Source organism: Artemia franciscana, chromosome 16, assembly GCF_032884065.1.
Source record: "Artemia franciscana chromosome 16, ASM3288406v1, whole genome shotgun sequence".
NCBI lineage: Eukaryota > Metazoa > Arthropoda > Branchiopoda > Anostraca > Artemiidae > Artemia > Artemia franciscana.
Window position 1 is genome coordinate 24,531,743 of NC_088878.1, and position 23,839 is coordinate 24,555,581.

Sequence of the window (23,839 nt, forward strand, 5' to 3'; positions counted from 1 at the left end):
TTTTGTTATTTATTTATTTTGTGCCCGTGTTCTGACTGGCTTCCTTGCTAGTTCAATTTAAGTGCAGCATAAAGTACTTTGGCTTGTCTGTTCATAGTAGCTAGTTATCTTACAGTGTAAACAAAATTAATTAATTCTCTAAAACCCAATTTTCCTTTGTTTCAGTTTAATTATTTTGTCTACTACTTTATATATAAATTTTCTAAACCATACATATAAATGGTCAAAATTAAAAGCATAATTTGAAATATGGCGTAGTTTTGAACAGATAGCGATTTTTAAATGGATGGCAAATAATTGAACTTTGATAAACATACAAGAAAGAAAAATTCCAACGAGGACGTAATAAAAACGAGTTTGTAATCGTTTTTATTGCTGTTCTTCAATTCAAAATCCTTCAAAAGATCGAAATCTGTTCAATAAGATATGCCTGACCTTTTGCAAAAAGTTCCTTACCCAGATAGATAACCGCTTGATTGACTGTACGTCCTTGCATTTTGTGCACCGAACATATCCAACAGAAGATTAATGGAGGCTGTCTTCTCTCAACGGTTCCATTGTTAAATTAAGTCGTTAACGAGCTTTATATTTTCCTCTTTTTTTATGATTTTTTTTTTTAATAAAATCTTTATTTTCTTTGATACCTTCTGTTCAAGCTTAGTCTAGCATAACTTATCCAGCCAAATCGTCATAAGTTTTCGCTTTTTTTGACCTGTCTATTATTGAAAAGTGGTCATTGATGAAATGGACAGGGTTACCAAAACTGATAGCAAAAAAAAATTACTTGCCTTTTTCGTTACTTTACTGATTTCCGTTTTGATACTGATACCAAAAATTGCGCTTTTTGGCCAACCGTCCAGGGCTAAACGGAAAGCAGGTCGCCCGCCGTTGGGGTGGAAGGATGTCGTAAATTTTTTTTTTTAGAGAAATGGGAACTTCCTGGGAGGCTGTAAAGAGGGAAGCTCTACATAGATTGGGATGGAGGAGGAGCATGCGTACCTGTGTTGGCCTCAGACGGCTTGGTGCTGTGATGAGTCGATTGTTATTAGTAGTAGTAGTAGTTGTAGTATATGTTGTCGATGTCCTTTATGCGTTTCCTAAAAACGAAAATGAAGACGCTTTAAAGTCAAAGTTACTTAAAAATAATTTTTGATTAACTATATTTCGTTGTTCTTTGGCTACAAGATAAAAACTTTAACTTCACTGATGCGGACTCGGCCAGTATTCAAAGCATAAAACCAAATTATTTTTTGTTTTGGTGCTTTTTATGTTTTATAAGTTATGTTTTTTTTTTTTTTTTTTTTTTTTTTTTTTTTTTTTTTTTTTTTTTTTTTTTTTTTTTTTTTTTTCTTAGATTGAAGCTGTCACGCGTAAAGGTAGTAACTGACATTTTCACTCTTTTGAGATAATTTCCAAAAAAATATTGTTAAGCTGTTTTCAGGGGGGGCAGCAGGGGAGTGTTTATCAGGAGAATCAAAGTGTAATTCAACATGTTAGGGAGGGGTAAATTTCTAGTACTTGGAGAAAGAAAGAAGTATTTAAGGCCGTGATTCCCAACGTGATGCCCACCTACCTGGTGGGCATGACAATATTTTGGTGGGGCATGGCTATTACGTGCAACCCTCGGCTAATTGTACTTTTGAGCTTTAATTTTGGAAAAAAGATTTTTCGTGTGAATGAAGTCACATTCAAATGCATTTAAAGAGCAAAAAAGACACATGATAATATAGCAATGATGTTGAACATTGTACAAAAAGGTATTGTATTCAGACAGCATTTTTCAATGGAATAAAATATGCCTAGCCGGATGACCAAAAAAAGATACCAAGTTAATTGCCTTTTAAGCTTCCTTGAGGTATTATACACCTAGGATTTGAATAACAATATCTAAACATCACGAGGGGACATCAGGATTTTAGAAATGCCTAGGCGGGGCATGGCCCGAAATTAATGAAGTGATGAATGGTCCTTACTCATGTCCCATGTATGAAGGAACTGGTAAGGATCTGCTTAACTTCATTGGTCTTTGTCCTGAATTACAGGATTCAAGGAACTGATTTTTTCTAATAAGGTGGGGTCAAAATAATGGTTTGTTTTAGGAATGGGTTCGAATGATTTTGGGACATTTAAAAGATTGCAAAATATATTCAGTTGAGAAAATCTTTTTAGGGGAGGGCAAAGGGGCAAATGCCTCATGTATTTTTGTTTGTGTGTGACTTTTTTCTATTTTGTTGTGCATACGCTGTCGACTTGTTCATTTGTTTGTTTAAGAGTAGCATTTTGCTTGTTGCCATGGTCCTGTGACTTTCTTGCAATAAGTATTAATCTGTCTATTATACATTGTGTAGATGATCATCACTTTACCCCACGCATTCCCTGATACTCTGAGTCATCAGAAAAACTTATTGAAATTATCTTAGAACTCTGGAACTATCAGATAAGACCTCCATGAATAATAGTAATGATATATTATTGATCATTTGTACATACATGTTTTTTGATGTACCTTTTAGGTTCGAGTTAAGATAGAGGGTGACAATGAACCAAGTCCATCTGTGCCTAGGACTGAGGGCCAGGTACCTTTTGTTTTCGTTGGGACAGTGGAAAGCATCCTAAACGCTAAAGTAAGATTTTGTAACGTCTTTTTTTTTCATTTCAGAAGCGCTGTGTAATTTTATTTTCGAAATCTATTTTTTGTTTGTTTAGTTTTCTTTGATCTTTCCAGTTTCTCTATCTCCTCTTCCTCTTATTCCTCCCCCTCACCATCTCTCTCTCTCTCTCTCTCTCTCTCTCTCTTTTTTTTGTCTTTCTTCTTTTTTTCTGTTGTAAGATAAGATAATATTATCATATTCTATAAAAAGATATGATTACGGATTAATATACAAGATTACTATAAATAATAGAGTTAATTTATGTAGGCTATGATTAAAATATTGCCGTCCGTCCCAAAAAAGGACCAGAAAAAAAGGGAAGAAAACAAAAGACAAAACAGCGACGACGGTGATTTTCAGTCTGTCCCTGATCGAGGAAGAGAGTATCTTCGTCTGACCCCCTCCCCCCTCAAAATATTTTTTCACTCTTGTTTGAAAAAAAGGGATAAAAATTTATGCGATCGACTTTCTTCATAGCTTCATTCATGAAGATGAAGTTGGGGGGTATGCGTGGTACTTTTGATCGGGGAACCATAAGCTCTTTTGTTTTCGATGCATTGGATCAGACCATTTTCAATTTTCAAAGGATCTGTCTATAGGGCCAGTAAGGCTTGGATTAGTTCTTTCTGTGTTGTAATGTCATCGGCAAAGCGATGCAGAGGGCTCGCAAGGTTATCTCTCATGTCATTTATGTAAGGAGTGGAAAGTGCAGGTCCCAATATACTACCCTGGAGTGCGCCTGCCTTTATTGGATATTCGAGGGAAACGAACCCGTCAAGAACATCCCACAGTCAACGATCAGAAAGGAAGCTCTCAATCTCCTTTAACAGGGGTCCTCAGACACCATACATGTTGAGTCTTCAATACTCTGTAGAAAGCTTTAGCAGTGCCGAATGGCAATAATCTGATGTATCCTTTTGCCGAAAGTTCGGTCCACTTTTGGTGTTGGGCCGATAAGCAGTCAAGCGTCGAACGCTTCCATTGGAATTCATGTTGGCGGTTGCATGCAACTTCGTTTCATTCTAGGTAATGATAAAGTGAATGACTGGAAACCATTTTGTAGACTTTCCCAATGCAGGGGGAGGCTGATATGCCTATATGAGCCGACTCTCATTGGAATGCTATCTGGCTTTCCAGAATGTGGGCAGGAATGATCTGGTCCGAGTGGCATATGCATCGGAAGGTTCCATAGGAAAAATAGCCCGAAAAGCGATGGCAAAGGTCCAGTCAATTTGGCACTGCAGGTCTTCAAGACAGAATAATGTATAGTGTCAGGACCCGTGGGTTTGGTGACATCAAGACTGCAGCATGCAAAGGACCTTAGAAGTGGAATAAGTCGCATGATCAAGGACAGTATCGGCTCGGTCAGGAAAATCGGGAACTTCTTTACCGTTATCTTCTAGAATTGAGAACTCTGCAAGCGCCTAGGCAAGAACTTGTCATGTGGATCTTGAACGATAGTCCCATTGTTAATTCTTAGGGGAGGGATTGAAGTTCCTTTAGATGACCGTAAAGCTTGTTCGGCGATTCTCTACTTTTCAAGTCTGCCCTTTTCTCCCTTGAGAGTAGCCATCGCTGGTGTGCCTTTGATTTTGGCTTTGATAGCCTTTTTACAGTTGATATTGACCCAAGGTTTGTCCTTGCTGGATACTTGGATCCGCTTCGATGGTATATATCTTACAATATCGTCGACTATGGCCTGCTGGTAATTTTCTGCAACTTTCTGGGGTCCTTTTGAAGGAAGGAAGGCTCTTTATGGATAAGAAGCAAGTGCGTTTCTTTGGCCATCCCAGTCTCCATTTTGTATCGACAGATTTGTCGCTCGTGCTTTAATATTTGTAGGAACACAAATATTTCCATGCGCAATTGCGGCAACGTGGTCACTTATAAAGGCATGAGCGTCAACCTGAAAGGAATCGGGGTGATCCGAAAGGAATAGAACAAGACAAAATTGTCCATTTGTGCCATGGTAGGTATCAAATTAAACCAGTTTTTCAAGCCTATATGAAAGAGATAGATCATACAAGTCCAACTTTTCCTTATCAGTGTTTTTGCTAGGGAGCCATACACTATGATGAACGTTGAAATCTCCATGGAGGATGATGGGAGAGTTAGCGTATTTGCCCTGAGTGTAATTTCAAGGTAGCTAATGATTTGGCTTGTGGTGGGGGGATTATTATAGCCCCAAGAGTCACAGACATATTTGGAAGGGCCACCCTAACCCACGGAGCTTCTTCGCCTCCTGAGTTTGGGTGATTTAGATATGAGTATTGTATATAGCTCTGTGTATAAATGAAAATACTTCCATATTTCGCACCGTCAGCGCGTACTCGGTCTCGCCTAAGGAGTGTGTACCCTGTATGACAACCTCAATGCTCGGTATCTCGTGGTTCAGATTAGGTCTCAGTAATAATACACATAGTAGGTGGTTTGACAGAGTTCATCAAGCATACGAAAGGGTCAAATTTAGTTTTGAAACATCGTACGTTACAGTGGGCTACTGCAAATAGGTCCGAATGGATTGTCCTTAGGCGTACGAAAGGTAGTCGTTGACGACAATGTCAGTTTGATCCAAGGCTTATTTTAACGAATTCTATCTAGGTAAAATACACCTTTTCGGGGGATTAGGCCAACAAAGACGAAGAGATCCAAAGGCCAGTGCATTCCTTGGATGAGTAATGGAGCCAAACACCTTTTACTATTGTCAGCATTTGAGAGGGTCTCCTGGAGTAGAATGTATGACGGGGTTGGAGCGAAGTACTTACGTGATGTCTCCCATCATTCCAATTGTAGACTAAGGTTAGCCAAAGTATATATATATATATATATATATATATATATATATATATATATATATATATATATATATATATATATATATATATATATATATATATATATATATATATATATATATATATATATATATACATATATATATATATATATATATATATATATATATATATATATATATATATATATATATATATATATATATATATATATATATATATATATATATATATATATATATATATATATATATATATATATATATATATATATATATATATATATATATATATATATATATATATATATATATATATCATTGAAGACTGCTTAGCGTAGGTCTGATTTGTTTTTCTTATGCATTGACTGAAAATCATCATCGTTGCTGTTTTTTCATTCTGACCTATTATTTTTTCCTTTCTCCTTTTTTTTTCTTTGTGTGTGTGCATGTGTATGGATTCTCTGTTCTAATTAACCTATTATCTGTTTTAGTTATTGTTAGAGTACCATATGAATCATTTGAAAGAAGTTGAGCAGCTCCGACTTGAAAAAATTGAAATTGAGAAGCAATTGAGGAATGTTTCATCGAGTAATATGTCAACTACTGCCCCACCTAGACGCTTTGATAGGTAATTTCTTATCAGTGCATAGTATTCAGAAATTGTTGTAACCAAAAGAAAGATCGTATCTGATAGTTTGGAAGCTTTGGAAGATTTTTTTTTTTTTTTTTTGGAATGCCCACCTTCGGTTTTTGTTTCTAGTCCAAGTTAGAATCGTGTGTTGTTTTATTTGTTTGGCAGGGCACTGGAATAAAAACAGAAACACATTCAATAAACAATGACAAACATATTCACTGCACATATCAAAATATACTAACCGGAATCACAATGAAAAACATTCACAACGGATAATTAACATCAAGGCCCTATCCAGCGGGAATGTGAGTGTGGGGTGTTTTGCCCACCCCCCTCCTGGAAATTTTGTCTAACTCGTAAAAATGTAACAAAAGTGCACATAAAGAAATTTTTGATGTGTTTTCTAAACTTTTTCGTGTACACATCCCTCCCCCCCCCCCTTCGAGAAAAAATCCTAGTTACGCTCTTGGCTAACAATCAAAAGATTAATTGATTTGAAAAACATTCCAACAGTTAGTTTACCAAGCTTGAAAGGAACAACAATGAGCAACAACAACATCAAAGGAACAATATTACGACGAAGAGGCAGAAACAAAAGAAATTTCCATTGCGAAATTTTAGGAAATTTGCGCCATATATTTACGAAAATATGCAACTCTCAATATTTAAACTTTCTGGAGAAGATCACAAACCCAAGAAGAAAAAATATCGCTGAAGCGGAAACAGAACTATACAATCTACAAATGTCATTTCGGTTATATCGCCCACGGTTGGGACAAATATTTCCTTAAGAAATTATAATCTTTTTAATTGTTCAACTAGTTAACTGAGAACATAAAGAAACTCCCAATTATTTTCTTCTAAGCACTAAAGTTTGTTAGTAAAATCGTCATTCCCCCCCCCCCCACTTGTTCCTCCATTCTGGTGCCTTTTAAGACTCACCATGTAATTGCCATGGAAATGGCTACCACGCTCCTGAATATCAGGTACCATGATTCGATCACTCGTGTCGCCAGGATAAACGTCGTTAAACACATAAGCCAAAAAAATTTACCTAAAGATTGAAAATTGATTAAATTTCTAGGCAGCAATTATTCGAATGGAGGAAGAGATTTAAAATAGGACCATTTAAAACATAAAAACTCCCACTTCGCCAAATTTACAGACAAATCTATTTCAGCTGGTTACTCAATAAGAAAATGAAGACTTTTAATATGTGTGTTCTATTTTTCTCCTTTTTTATTCTTTTTTTTTCTCTCTTTCTTTCTCACTGCGTTCTCGGCCATAGAGCCGTGTGGGGGAGGGAATTATTTTATGTGGTATTTATTTTTTTTTTGTATTTATAAAATCTTATCTTAAATTTTTAGCTGAATGGAATGGCCTTGTTTTGTTATATTGTGAGTAAAATGACCCTTAGTGGAATTAGGGTAAGATCTACGTAAACAAGGGTATAAAAATAAATAAATATAGTGTATACAATAATAAAATATATCTTATATATATATATATATATATATATATATATATATATATATATTATATATATATATATATATATATATAATTAAAATTTTCCTCTCGACCTATCTCAGGTCTATTTTACTAAAACCCATGATTGTCTGACATTTTTCCTTCTTTTTTTCAAAATTATAAAACTTCTTGGACAGCACCATATTTTCGTAAGTGTTTGCACGTTGAAGCGTGGAAATGAATTAACAAAACTAATTAGTTAGGCGATTGCCCAGTATCAAGGGCTGCCATGTCTTTTGCGGGGCTCCCATGGCGTCAATAAAGTTTTTCATGAAAGTACGAACCATAAAATCTGCCCCAATAACACAAGGATTTCACCTTTTTGACTTTATTGCAATGTTTTTTAGAAAAAAACTGAAATAGTCAGAATGGAGCTGAAAAAACCATCTTTTTAAGCATTTTTTTCCTTTTAATAATAAATGGAAACATTTTTTGTTTCTTTTACCAAGAAAAATATTTAAACAAGTAAAAATTTAAACATTATATTATATTATTAATAATAATTAATAATGTAATTAATAATAATAATTAATAATAATTAAATATTAATAATATATTATTAATAATAAGTAATATTTATACACTATTATGTTTGTAGACACTAATTTGTATGATGTTTATTTGAAATTTTCTATTTATTATTGAAATTTTTTTGCTATTGGTTGAACTTGGCGGACTTTCCTGAAAAGGCTAAAAAAAAAACTTAAAAGTTTTTTTCCGACAGCAATAGTCAACAAAGTTATGCGAGGAAAACGGTTTATTAACCTTGTGGACAGCTTTATTGACTTTATTGACGACATGGGATCCTGCATTTCTTTGGCGGCAACTTGGATCGATATTATGTTTTGTATAATTTTGTAATCAAGTGACGTAAACTGAACTTAAGATTAGTTAATAACACAAACAATCTGTTGGTTCCCGAATAGAAATAAACCACCTATGAAAGCTACAACTTCTAAAGGTGTTTGGTGCCATCTGTATTTAGCTTATTTTTCTGATTTCTTCGCCCACCTTTCTTTTCTTTTTGCGCCCGGAAGTACCGAAAAACTGCATAGCTACAAAGGGTCTTTTTCATTAAAAATTGTATTCTCTTTTATATATATATATATATATATATATATATATATATATATATATATATATATATATATATATATATATATATATATATATATATATATATATATATACAGAATTCCACTGACCCATTTTGCCAATCGTTTGACTCTTTAAATATAGTGTATATAATTCATATTGTATATAGTATATAACATATATATAATATATAATAATATAATATATAATAGTATATATGATATATATCGCATATATTAAATATACTACATATAATATAGTAAAGAAATCCTAAAAATGAAAAAAATATTTTATTTTAGAACCGAAATCCAAGAGTAAAGGTCTCGATATTTTAGTTCTTCCTCCAGGACAGTATTTCAGTGAACTCAAACTTCTTGGAAGGGTGTAAAGAGGGAGGCTTTGAATGGATTGGGATGAAGGAGGAGCGTGCGTAGCTGTGTTGACTTTGGGTGTCTTGGTGCTCGAGTGGGTTTTAGTAATAGTATTAGTAGAACAGAGAGGAAAGAGGAAGTTTTTTTTTTTTTTTTTTTAGTTGCACATCATTAACTTTTTTTTTATCTCTACGAGAAACATGAAAATTTTCATTCTAAACAAATCTTCAGAGGATGTTTAGATGGCAGAAATGTCGTTTGGATCTGAAAAAAAATCTTGCCGATATGAAAGATAGTCGAAAGATTAAAATAATACATAACCATAGCTAGGAGATTGGTGAGTAGTCCAGTGCCGAGGCACCCATTATGGGGTGAGGGAGACCCCACCCGAAATACATTCAGCCAATTGGAAAAATTTGCTCCATAAGAACATTAGTATATATTTTGTTTATATGAAAGTATCAGTTGCTTAAAGCAATATGTGGAGGGCAGAGATAGCGCTAGAATCTGTAAAAAAAAAAGTTCTGGCGCGTATCAAAGACGGCCAAAAAGGGATAACTGAAAGAGCCGGCGAAAGTGACTAGTAGAATACAAAAGATTAAAAAAATTTTAAACCAGTCCAATAGCTAGAAAATAGGACAGCAGTCTATTGCTGACTACTGAACCACTAATTAGGATTTAATTAATTTTGATTTAATTGTGATAAATAATTACTTATGATTTTAATTCAAAAAGAGATGACGGCTGACGGATATTTGAAAGGAGTTTTGCTCAACGAAGAAGTTGGAGAGAGTTTCAATAATCAAGTATGTACCAGACCATATAGGGTAGCGTGTACCACTGGGTAAGAGATACTGGGATGTTTATGATTTGGAGGAGGGGATACTTGCCCCTTGTGTCAGATGGTTTGGGAAGGGCTGGACCATTTTTAGAGTAGATACCAAAAATTGGCATCTACGTAATTATGAAGGCTCAAAAATAATATTTTTTTTATTTCTCAGTTAAGATAGATACATTGATAGATATTTTATTTTACAAAAAAATAAAAACTACATTTTAGAAAAACTAAACCACAAAAAAGGCAAAAGACCAATGGATGACTGTATCTTCTAACCACCTTTTAAGTTAAAATTATACAAGAACTAAAGACTAAATTATTATATCTTTCAAAAAAGAAAAAATGTTATTAATATTTAGAAATAAAGCATACAAAAGAAAAAAACATTATCAGAAAAAAAAACAATAAGTAAAATTACTTTTGGGATAGCCTGTATTTGTGGATTTTTCAAGCCTGTATGTAATTTATATAAGAAATAATTTGATTTAGTATGGGCAAGAAAAGTTTCTTGGAATTGTCTGCCGTTAAGCTTGGAAGGGTGACAAATTTACCGTCTTTCGTTAGAACCATCCTGTAAATTTGAGGTTGAAGATCTTCTAAAGTATGGTGTCATTGGTTTTTAGCATATTTATACTGAGTGGGAGCAATCCCTTCTCCAGGAGAGAAGGGATATTGCCCCATCTTCTCCCCAAAAATTACGCATACATCTGTAAAATCAAGATTGAATTTACAACCATTTTATTTAACAAAACAAACTAGAAAACCAATATTTCGCTCATATTTAAGGCAGACACATATGTAAGATTTTTTTTTGTGGGGGGGGGGGGGGTAATGAAAATTATCCCTAGGAATTCAAGAAAAACTAGGGTTGTGGAGAGCGGGCGTCCCCTTGCGCACATTCTGGTGATGACGGTCCATGGTTGTCATCATTGGAAGATATAACTAAACAAAACATATCAAAAACGAGCTAAGGTAATCAATCTGATTTTTACCTTTTTGCTAAATTTGCTTTTCTTTTTTTGGCTGAAATATAACTACACTTTTTGTTCAAATAAAAAGATTGTATCTGGGTTTTTTTTTTCTCTCTCTCTCTTTTTTGACAGTAGGTTAGAAATTGAAAAGATGCCTGTTGGTATTTTTTCATTGGTTGTGGAGGAAATTTTTTCATTGGTTGTAGAAGCTTATTGAATTCGGAGGAGATAAGGCATACCAGACTAGCCGTGGTTAGACATAGACATATTTATTGACATACCCGACGTAGCACTAAGAATCACTAACATTAAAACTGTTTACATGGTACATAAAAATTGCACATAGACAAAGTACGATTACTTTATGCTGTTACAGAGACCCGTGAAAAGGGGAACAAAATAATGCCGATGCCACGTTGTGTGGCAATAAACTGGTTTCAACTTATTCCGTCTTCTGATGAATGTGTTCGGGGGTGCATTCGGGGGAGGATACACCTGTTTTTTGAGTTTCTTTGAATGAATTGTCCAAATTTGGTTATAAGATTTTAGTGGTGGTTGTGGAGTGACCTAAGTTCCTGTAATTCAAGGGCCTTTTCTTAGGAAGTATAACTTTCTACACATAATTTTACAAGCACGTATTTGAATGGACTCAATATCTTGGCTTAACCTGAAGCTTAACTAGACACTCGGGGCCCCAAACAGAACATGCGTATTCTATTTCAGGTATAACGAAAGTCATGTATGCCAGTTTTATTGACTTCCCACTGAAACTCAAAATCAGCTCGAAATGGATACCTAGAGAAATCCGGGGAAGGTAAACGGGAAGGTTTTGCGAAAGCACAGGATGGTTGGCCCCCATCCCCCCATTGCCGGCCTTTAGATGGAGATCAGCAACGTCGGTTCGGACCTTCGGGTTCGGTTCGGTCGGTTCGGGTCTAGTGCCGCATCCTTTATTTTTTTTTGCCTTTTACCACTGAAACTGAACCTTTTCATTGTAACAAGTGATTGCAGGCAAGTTGTGAAGGTAACGCCCATTATTTTTTCACTGTTTACAGACTGGAAGAGGGGTAAGGGTTCTTACAGAGGTTGCAATACTTCCAGATTAAGGGCTATAATTCCTAGGACTAAATGGCTTTTTACTATTAAGGACTAATACTATAGGACTATTTACTATATTCAAGAAAAAAGTCATATTATTCACTTGTATATTTTGATTGTGTCTTATTCTAAAGTCTAAAAAAAAGTTTTTCAAAATTTTGAAAATCAGTTTTTGCTGTTGTGTTATATTTTGAAGATGAGAGATACGCCCTTTAGTGTCTGACAAGAAATTGTTTGATTATAGGAAGCTGATCATCCCTCAGATTCTTCTCAAAGACCCTTTTCTTCCCTTTAATGGTCAAATGTCGGGCTTCTTTGATTCTCTTGTAATTGGGGATGAAATATGCAATATTTTCTGTCGTAGTGCATGAAACTAATTTTATTCATTTTAGGGCTTATAGTTCAGAACCAGGTGAGCGGAATGGAGATTATGAGCCACGAGGAAGAGGCAGAGGAGGTCGGCCCCCTCGCAGTCGAGGTGGTCCCCCAGGAGGACGTTACCGACGGGAGAACATGGATAGAGAGCGTGATCGTGACTCAACTGAATGGAGCGATTCATCTGACCGTGAAACTAGGGGTGCTCCTCGTCGCGGTGGACGGGGAGGTCGCCACGGAGGCCCTCCCCGAGGAGCCCCACCCAGATCTACTCAAAGTGAAGAAAGAAATTAATTACCTTTCTTGAATTTGATGGTAAGGCTTTGCCATGCTCCTTAAATTTTCCTGTGGGGCATTCCTGCTTCAATAAAATTATCTGCTGTGACTTGTGGAAACCGGACTTGAAAAACAATTTTTGATTTGTGACTTATAAAAGAAGAAAAAAAATCCTGAATTTAGTCGAACTGAAGTTATATTTCTCTCCTTTTCACATACGGTAGTGTTTAGTTATTTGTGTTCAATTGTTGTTGTGGTCAGATTGCCCAATTTTAGCCCTTGTTTTGTTCTAAGCCCTTGTTTAGCCCTTTTTAAATATTTCCTTTTGTTTGTAATTCTATACGCTTAATTATTTGTTACTTTCTTCTTTCCTTCAAAAGAAACAATATATGATTCATCTGTTGCATTTTTGGCGTAGTTTCCCATACTATGAATGGAAAGTTTGTATCTAGACTGCTTAAAAGTTGTAAGCCTACTCGATGTAATTCTTTTATTTTGAAATAAAACATTTTTAAATAAGAACTAATGTTTCAAATTATAGGGTAATCGTTCTAGTTTTAATTTTGAAGTTTGGAATAATAATGAATATGATTACCTGTTATAAAAAATATATATTTATTAAATATATATTAATAATAAAACGCAAACTTGTATGTTTTGTTAGAAGAAGAAAGAATTTTAAAAATTGCAAATGAAAATTTATGAACTGTGAAACTGGGTATAGTTAAATTTGTTTCTTAAGAACAAAATTGGGTACTTCTGTCTTATAACCACACTCAAGTTCTGTTGAGAAGGGAAGTTTGGTTAATGTTAATGAAACAAATCAAAAAATTATGAAAATATAATACTTTATCAACGAAATTATGAAAACTGCAACAAAGAATTATGGAAGGGGGGCCGCCCAGACCGCAATATATTAAATACGTAACCTAATCTAACCAAAATACCAACTAAATATTTAACTAAAAGATAGCTGCAATGTTGTTTCCCACCGAGCCGAAGCTAATACTATTTGGTATAAAGACCGTGAAAACCGGTTTTCACGATTGTTGAATGAAGTGGGCAGCCCAGTCAATTTAAAAAAGAGGGAATAGTTGTGGAGAAAAGTGGAAGTCATGGCCAATTGTAGAAAAAAGCCAAGACAGATTGTTGAATGAAGTGGGCAGCCCAGTCAAGGGTAAATTTTATCCCTTTGATTGCCGTTGTTACTGTCTGCCATTTATGCTACACCTTTCCGTGCATGTGTGTCCCTTCACAAATGCCAAACTAGAGTCTAGTTTGTGCCAAACTAGAGTCAAACTTGTGTCTAATGTTCGCGATTTAAGATCTTGAGTGTGATGGCCATAAGACAAAAGTACCCAAAATTGTTAATTTTGCATTGGATGCTAGAGGTTACAAAATCTTTTCTTTTTTTCATAGATTTTTTCCTCTTTCTTGTCCGTTTACAGCAGGGATATTCAACCGATCAACCTGTGTGACCCATAAAGCCTATGAATGTAGCCCAGAGAGTATGGATAACTTACAAAAGTGGAAGCTGGGGCTAGTCTCGACACAAAAAAAACTATCAACGTCATCTAGCGTTTGGCGAAATTTTGCATTTTTCAAGTTATGTAATAATTTTTCTCTCAAGAACTGAAATCAAACACTTATTTTCCTTCCCTAATTTAAAATATTACACTAATTAAATTAATTATTCTTATTATTAAAATGAACAGAATGCCAAGTACCACCAATTGCTAGATGGTGTTGATGGTTTTACCGTCGAAGCTAGTGGCAGTTTTTACTTTTATAAGTTACCCATACTCTTTGAATGTAGACCAAAAATAGATAAATAGAAATATAATAAGTATTTTGAATGGTATCTTAGGTAGATTTGTTCTGTTGTTACTGTTTATACTTCCACGTAGTCCAGTTAACCCATAAAGTTGGTTGCCCATGATTTAATCCATCCTGTATCTTGCTAATGGAATAAAAATAATTGATAATGATAATTGATAATGATAATTGATAATAATTGAAATAATTGATAATATTGAAATAATTGATGATAATAATAAAAATAACGGAATAAATAATAATTGGAATAAAAATGCTAACGGATAAAAATAAGATAAACATTAAAAAGATATGATAAACACCTATTTTTTTGCTGAAAATATAATTTCCGTGGCTCTATGGTCCAAATACTTATAAATATAAATTATATAGTAATTTATGAGTAGGCTTAATAATTATAAATTTAGAATATAAAAATACAATACTTCACTTCTATGAAATACATACATACAACTAAAGCAATTTGAGAACAGAAAATTTCGTCAATTGATTTTTAAGCCGTTTATTTTTATTTGTTTATTTTCATTAAGGAAATAATGCAAAAGTTTAATGTAATTTCAGAAATATTTTTATTTTCGAAATAATAATAAATTTTTACGTGGGCTGAATAACTTTAAATTTATTGAAATATTACTGCACCTCACAACTTCTTTATTGTCTCTTGTTTACTATTCTCCTGATTTTGTTCTATTTGTGTAGCGCTTTTCTGCTCTTTTATATTTGTTGAATTTATATTTGTCTACTATTTTTTTTTTTTTTGTATCTACAACCAAATTTGATCTATAAAAGTATAGGAATTTATGACAAATTTGTATTATTTAATTCCTTTTTTATATTTTAAAAAGTTGTTGCTCATATTTCCAATTGAAAACTAAATTGGTATCTAAAGTCGGAAACTCTTAACATTTATTTGGAATGTTCTTTAGAAACTTTTCCTTATTTTTCTTAGGAGCAAAGGTAATAGAACGTTTCAGAAGCCAATCATCATTAATATTATTAATTATAACCTTCATCCTAAAATTGTTAATTAAAACTGCTCATAATAACCAAAAAAAAGATTATTTTTGGGACTCAAAATAGCTACAAATAAAGAAAATTAATGATAATTATTATCTGGAAAACACTCTTAAAATTGGGCTCAAATTTTTTTTTTTTAATTGATATTTTTTTATAAATTGACAGTTTAGGAGTGACATTCTTTAAGGTTAAGATACCATTCTATGAAGATACTTTGGAATTTCTGTTAAAGCTTGCTTGAAAAGATGGTACTAAACCTGAAGATCTCCTGGACCTGTCAGGTTATTTTGTCACATTGCAATTCTTAATTCACTAAGAAAGACAACCAATAGTCTGATAGAACCTTGGTTTCTGAATCCGAAAGAGGGGCGCACCCATGGGTAGTTTCTTGGTTATGCAAAGAGTACGATTATCCCTGATGCCGTCTAGCGTTCGGCATTTCTTGACAGTTTTCCAAGTTTGTAATATTTTTATTTTTTTTACTCTATTTTTTACTCTAATATTAATTTTGTACATTAAGGCCATTTGATACGTCAAAAATCATTTTGCTAGCCTCAACTTCGGCTGACCGTCTCAAAGACAAAGAGCCCATTTGAAAATTCCCCTTAACCACAAGGAACTCCCGAAACTGCCAAGTTACTCGAATGATATTTTCTGAAAATTTTGGTAAAAACTGACGGGATTCTTGAATGTGTCAACAATTCGAAAAGCTTACGAGAGGTTAGTTTAAAATAAAGTACAATATAATCTTTTATTAGTTTTTGAGCAAAATGCTGATTATTCAACACGCCCACTGCATAGATAACTAATTTTGCGTTAAAATATTAATACCCTTCGATAAAATTGCCAAAATCTGTGAATGATATGTGCTTTTCCTCGATTTTAATGTCACAATTGTGCTACAGAAGCAGTTTATTAAACTGGCAACAAAATGGTTTGAAAACCTTGTATCGCTGCCAAGGGCGTATCCAGAATTTTTGTTTTGGGGGAGGAGAGGAGGGGCTACAAAAGACTTTAAAAAACGCATCAGAAGTTTGTTTATATGCAGTTTTGTTACTTCTTAACGAGTCGGGCAATATATCAAACTCCCCCCCCCCCCCCCTGAATGCGGCATTGATCACTGCTAATTACCTCTTGGCTATTGCCTGCTAACACTAAGTCTTTGTACATATTGCTTGATTCATTTTACAGATGAGAAAATTGCTGTTCCAAATTTTCATTATTTCTAGTTTCAAAAAATAATGCCCAATCCGAACGGTAAATCATAAGTTTTATGTTCAACCATGTTTAAGTCAAGTAATTATGAATAGAATAAATAATAGCACTTTGTTCGTGATTCTGTTTTCGAGTATGACTGTAATATTGTCCGGGCATAAGGTTCAAACTGAAAAATCAAGCAAATCTATTGAGTTAGTAGCCAAAAATTTAAATTCACCTCGCTTGACAAGAATAACATTTGGTATAACTTTTTATGAAGAAGACGAAGTCTGAATGTGCGTCTTGCTGGTATTTGGAAGCTTCTATGGGAGTTTTTAAACAAGTTTCTACTAAAAGTGAAAATGGCGATCCTTAGAATTGGCGTCGTTATAATATGTCAATTGACTTTCTTGTGACGAAATTAACCAACAGTTTAAAAGGATTATAAATTTTAATTTGTACGCTCTGGGGTAAGAAAATCTGTTTGGGAGAAGTGAAATCTATTTTTTCCAAAAAGGTGTATGGCGATTTTTGAAATTTTAATTTGGTTCGTTGCTGAGTGTGTATGAAAATCCAGGATAACGATATAAAAATATTTATATATTAGATTATTGGTATTAGTCCTGGTGATTAGACAAAATTTGAATTTGTAGTCTGAGTTCATAATCTCATAATTGATGGATCGAGGATGGATATAAATTTAGTCATAAAAATTGAGTGTACCTTAGTTTTTAGACACTTTGGAACAAAACTGAAACTTAGTAACAAAACTTAACTTCACAAAATTACATAGTGGCAAAAGCTTAACTTAGTAAAAATTAGTAAGAACTTGGTAACAAAAACTTAACTTAGTAAAACTTAGTTGAAACTAAAACAAAACGTAGTAACAAAAACTAAAATCCTCAGTAAAATGAGAATCAAAGTTAAAATTGATTCAAACTAAATATTCATATTCTCTTTTTCGTTTGGGTTAAAATTTTTGCTGCTTGCCCCCCCCCCCCCTCCCTTTTTTTCTCTGTCTCTACTTCACTCTGTATTTTGTGCTTTAGCCTTTATTAGTACTGATATAATACAAATATAAATTTAGCCGCACAAAGGCCGTATCCAGGGGGGTGGAGGTTAGGGGGTTTGACCCCAGCACAAAAAAAAAATCGTCCGAATCGTAAAAACGTAAAAAAAACGCATGTAAACAAATATTTGATGTGTTTTAAGTTTCACTGTAGGTCCCTTTCCCCCCGAACAAAAATTCTGGATGTGTCCTTCAGCTGCGCCCCAATCTTTGTAATTTTTACTGTAATATTTTGGATATATCTTGAACACAAAAAAAGAAAACGTTTTGAAATTTTTAACTGAAACAAAATTCGAAAAAATAAAGTGACGGTAAAGGAAAAACTGTTGATAGTTTAGGAGATGGATTTTTAACCAATTACTTTATTTGTATACCCGTCTTTGTCAAGTTTTCTGGATATTTTTTTATTTGCTCTGTTTTATTAACATCAATTTCAGAAACAGCTCTGACATTGGCGTTAACACAAATATAAGCAACGACTGTTGAGTCTTCCTCCTTGTTCATCTCCTTCAAATTATCACCCATTTACCTTCCCTTGTCTGTACCTTTTAAAATTTGATCTTCTCACAGCAAAAAATCTGGTTAGATTTATATGTCATTTATATTTAGACATATGTATTTGTGCTTTATTTATATCAATCATTACTTGTTAATACTACCCGAGGGGAGGGGAATTATTTTTGGTATGAACCATGGAAATTTTGATGACTTTTATTGTCTTCTGTTGGAAGTGGTTGAGGGTCCACTCACCCTCTCTCACTATTTGTTAACAGAAACCTTTTACTGAGTATTTAGACAGGAAACCAATTTCCTATCTTTTTCAGTCTTTTTGTCGTAAAAATTGAATCATCCGATTAAGAAAAATATTAAAATAGATGGCAGCATTTGTTTCTTATCCAATGGACTTCTGAGTTCATTATGAGTGATAAAGCCTGAGATACACTGTCACATCTGTTGAATAAGAGGTAAAAATATATGAATGTCTTTGGTTTGTCCTTGGTTTAAACGTGGATAATTAAAATTGCAAGAAATCAATTTGAAGAGCCAACACTAATTTGTGTTCATCTACACTTGCTCATCAATATTATCATCAACACTAATTTGTTCTCAACTATTATCTACTAACACCGTGTCTTGGTAATTTTCACCAGATTCCTACTGCAGATACAAAAACTACTTTTCGAAACTTCCATTTATTCTAGTTTAAAAAAATTATGCCTTAGCTCTCCAGTCTGATGACATATTTTACGCTTGGAAGTTAAACAATGTTCAACTTGACAACTTAAAAACGGGCTATGTAATTGGCGCTGTTTTCATGGGTAATTTTGATTTTATTGGCGGCTGTAGTCTGGCTCGGGCACAAGTCTAATAAAAAAAATTTCCGTTCACACAAGGAATTTACCTTTTTGGCCTTACAGCAATTTTTGAAAGAAAAAAAAGCTTGAATTAATCAGAAACGGAGTTGGTAAAACCATCTTTCTAATTTTTTTTTTTTCTATTTTAAGAATGCACTCTTGATCAAAAGGTTTTTTGTCTAATCTTAACATTTTAAATAGCAAAAACTTAAATATTAAAAAAAACTTTAAAAGTGTGCTTAAACATGTCGGTATCTGACAGGCTCATCATGTTTTTAATCTTTGGCCAAGCCTAATTTTGTAGCTTAATATTGGCATTAAAACCGAAACTTTAATATTTTTGTCAAGAAAAATATTCTGAAACAGACTTAGCTATACGATGTTTTCTTTATCCCATGGGCTTTGATTTTTGAATTTTAAATCATAGTAGTCTGAATAATGATTATCGGTTTTTCTCTTAACATTTATGGCAATCTTTGGGCTTTGGATGTGTTCCAACATTCAATTGTCGTGAATGATAATTATTTTCATTTTTACCAATATACCCTATAAAAATAAATATTAAGCAATTTGTGTTACTGTTATTGTGAATATTTAGTGTAGGCCTCTTAGGGTTCCACATCTGCAAAGTCAAGAGGCATGAGCAATATAATAATTTTTTCTCCAAATTCGTGGGGGGAGGGCTGGCCCCCCTCCCAAACGACGCCACTGCTGACACTGGCCTTCACATTTTTTTTAAAGTCTCTCTTTTTTAATGTGTCACGTTTTTCGTTCTTTCTATCTCGTGTGTTTGTATTTTAAATATTGATAATCGAACTCCACATGTATTTTCACGTTGTCAAAATGGCCTTTTAAGAATGTTCCCGTATTATATTTGAAAGATATAGATAAAAGATCTCTAGAACGCCTTAGATGGCGTTCTTTTTAAATAAAATTGTCAAAAATGAATAAATGTTGCCTTGATAACTTTGAAATAAATGGCGTTTTATAGATGATATTTAAAATACTAATGCACGCAATAAAGAAGCGTCGTTAATCTGATACAATACAATATGTATAACAAAAAGTGGGAAAATTCTGAACCAAAGTAGAAGCAACTCCGAAAATCTGTTCAATACGTTTCTTGTGCGTATTGTGAAGTAAGAATTGTTTTATTAGTATGTTTCCTTCAGAAGAGGCCAGCCACTGAATATTTAAGTGTTGAGTGAGCTAAATTGCTAGCCCTTGTTGTACATTATAAGTTTTTTTTTAGACATTTGCAGCATAACAAATTTGATGTTGTCCGGCATTTTAGGCTGAAAATAATAAAAATATATAATCGAGTTGTGGCAGGGGTACCAATAGGCGGGTGGGGCGATTGCACCGCTCCCTAGATCTTGAGAAAATACCTTCTGTTATATTTTCATTGTATAGAATCGAAAAAATGCCCCTCCCCCCACCTGGATTTTGAAAATGACTTCGTATCTCATCGTAATTGGCGTCCCTGGAAGAAATGAGTTCTGGAAGAACTTCTTAATAAACTAGTATATTATTTTTCTTTACAAAATAATCCAACTCATATTTTCTTTAACTTGCTATAATCTTTTGTCTTATTTAAGTATTTTTTTGTTTTAGCTAATAAGTGCGGAAGCTTTGCTACCCGGTTCCATGTATTCTTTTATTGATACCCTTTTCATGTCTTAGGCTAAGCCAGTGAATATTTCGTTCGTATTTTCGTCAAACCCACAAAGAGCTTAAGGTGAAACTGTGCCTGTTATAAATGATCCCTTGGAGCTAAATATAAATGAATGTTAATTTTAATAACAAACCTCTCTCTTTGTAAATATTGTAATTTCTGCTCTTCTTTTTTAACAAAGACTGCCAACTTGTATTTGAAAGTTGGATCTTTACCGGCTTTCTTTTGTCAGTAATGCCCTAGTGAGGACATCTCCCCCCTTCGTCAATAAGGCCCTAGAGACGAAAACAATTGGGTTAAAATGAGATCATGCCACATTGAAAATTAGACATCTTCGTCTTTTTCCTAGTGGTGGGGGGGAGGGGGGCAATATGAATTGTAAAGAATATTGCTCTTTTTTAATCATATTTTGTATATATACTTATATTTCAACTTACATTGATACAGCGCAATAACAAGTTTTTGAAAAGGCTTGCAAATGGAACAGGCAAAAAGAGGGCGGGAATCAAACCCATGAAAGGTTTTGAATATTCTTTTACTGTGCTTACGTAACAGCTCCTTAAAAATTATTGTCTTTATTCTTTTTTCTCTCTATGAGAAGCTTGGAATATTTATCAGCAGAAACAGAGTTGCCGCTAAATTTTTGTTGCTGAAAGAATATCTCGATTCTGGCTAAAAGGGATTTATAAGTAATGTGCTTTTCAAAATGGAATTTTATATTCTTTGAAGTCTGAATATGAAAAGCTTGTATTCAACTAATTTGTTATTTTTGGATTTTTAAACCTGACTGAAACCATATTTGTTATTCAAACTTAAATGTGTCAAAAATTCAAATTGCTTCAAAGAATGTCATTTGACAGCAAAAATGTGCAAGTGGCAACCCTGATCTTATCTGCTTTGTGTTATTTGACAATGTGAACTTGTCTTACGAATAACGGTACATGTCTACTAGGTCAATCGAACGATGGTTTAAAATTTCAGCTATAGGCAGGAGCGTAGCTCCAGTATTTTTATTGGGGAGGCAAGAGGGATTTACATCCGGAAAGTCAAGGGGCTTGGGCTATATAATATTTTTCCGAATTAATGCACCCCCCCCCCCTCGCCGAAACGACGCCGCTCGATATAAGCTCTTTTTCATCAACAATTAATAAAGGTTGGCAAATAATTGAAAACCATAAGTATATGTTCTGTTTGATTTGCCACTTTTGTTTCGGACTTCAACACGCCACACACGTAAATAATTTATCTCAATGGAGACGCTAATTACCACTAAAAATGGTTATCTGAATTGTCATCAATTAAGAAAATAAAAATATCTATTGCTAGTTACTAATGAACATGCGAGTGTTACTTTAGAAGCGTAAAACCTGGAGAATACTTAGTTTTACCGATAAAGCACAGTAGTTAAAGCTCCCGAAAAAGATAGCGAATAATATGATACTGGGCTTTTATCACGTTATTTTATTCAATATCCCATCCATCTGGACTAAAATCCGACATGAGGTGTGTTTTTGAGGTGTCTAAAATCCGACGTAGAATTTTGGTGTCTTTTCCCGATTTCCGTTTTATTTACTCGGAGGTAAAAGATGCCAGTTTAGTAAGTAGCCCGTGAAGTGACTAAATGTGCTAAAATAAACAATTTTACTTATTTCAGGTTTTTGCTATTATCTGTCGGCAAGGGCGTACCCTAGATTTTGTTCGGAGGGTTTGGGGGGGGGGGGTGTACAAAAATAAACTTTGCAAAACGTATCAAATTGTTTGTCTATATGCGGTTTTGTCACTTTGCTGCAGGTCGGATGAAAATTTCGGAGGGGAGGCTTCAAATCCTGTAACGCCCCTTGGATACGGCCTTGTGTGCTGACAATGAGCTATAATAAAGATTACCATCGTGCGTCAAAATTAGCCTGAAACTAAATGGAAGAAGATGGAATCTTAATTTGAGAGCTGAGAAAAAAAATCAGTAGGATAATTCAAAAAGGTTTCTTCCATAAATGTACCCAGCGATCCATATAATTTGTAACTTGTGTTGTTGTCAGGATTTACTGAAACACAATCCCAAAATGTTTGAGAGAATTTATCGAACTTCTACTCATTTACTTTAGTTAATCCTAAAATTAACCGCTAAAACAAAAAGTTTACCCTTCTCCTTGCTTTTAAATCTTACATTTCATGTCAGTTTAGCGTCAATTTTAAATCATCGTTTGAGCTATGATTAATTATCATACGGCTATGACCTAAACTCGGTTGTGTCTATATCATTTATTGGAAATGATTGAAATAAGATTTGTCCCTTTTCCTGAGGGATATTAGAAAGTATATTATTTAACTGGATATTGATGTATAATGGCTTGAATACTTGCTAGCCGTGCCAGTATGAGTTTGTAAAAGTTTCACATGATCAATAAACTTTATCTGATTATTATTTTTTTAATTTTATTATTAGGGCATAAGTTACCGCTTTCATATAAAAGCATGAAATAAAAAGGTCAGGAGCTTTTCAGGAAAGTTTCAAAACATTCTAGTACTTCTCAAAAAAACCACACATAGAATCTACGGTAAGATAGTTTGATTTATACGTCCAATTTTATGGCTACTACTACTTATATCTCACTGTGACACCAAGTTGCCTGAGGCTCCACACGTTCCTCCTCCATCCCAATCTACTCAAAGCCTCCCTCGTTTACACTCTTCCAAGAAGTTCACATTATCTTCCTTTACAACATTCTTCCATCCCATTCAGGGACAACCTGCTTTTCGTTTGGCCATAAATGATTGGCTGACAAGGATGGTCTTTGGCAATCTTTCGTCCTTCATGCGCAGAACGTGTCCAAGCCATCTCAACCTTTCTCTCATTATAGCTCCAGAACGTGGGAAGGAACCATATTTTTCGTGCAACTTACTATTTGAGACACGGTCAGTCAATCGGGCGCCCATTACAATTCGTTGGCAATATCTCTGGAAAACATCTAGCAAATACTCCTCCGTTTTTTAGAGTGCCCGGGCTTCAGAACCATACTTGACCACTGTCATCACCATAGCTTCAAATATTTGAAT

General features: G+C 34.0%; 2 protein-coding genes across 2 annotated transcripts in view; one reads left to right on the plus strand and one right to left on the minus strand.

Annotated features, from left to right (window-relative positions):
* LOC136037259 (protein furry homolog-like) overlaps nt 1–23,839 on the minus strand; it is a 195,141-nt gene that overhangs the window by 25,399 nt on the left and 145,903 nt on the right. The window lies entirely within an intron of this gene.
* LOC136037258 (fragile X messenger ribonucleoprotein 1 homolog) lies at nt 2,514–23,204 on the plus strand (the record flags this gene model as incomplete). The annotated part of the gene is given in 3 exon segments (XM_065719890.1): nt 2,514–2,624; nt 5,940–6,076; nt 12,378–23,204. Coding segments are annotated over 3 exon segments (525 nt in total), but the record flags the coding sequence as incomplete, so codon positions are not given.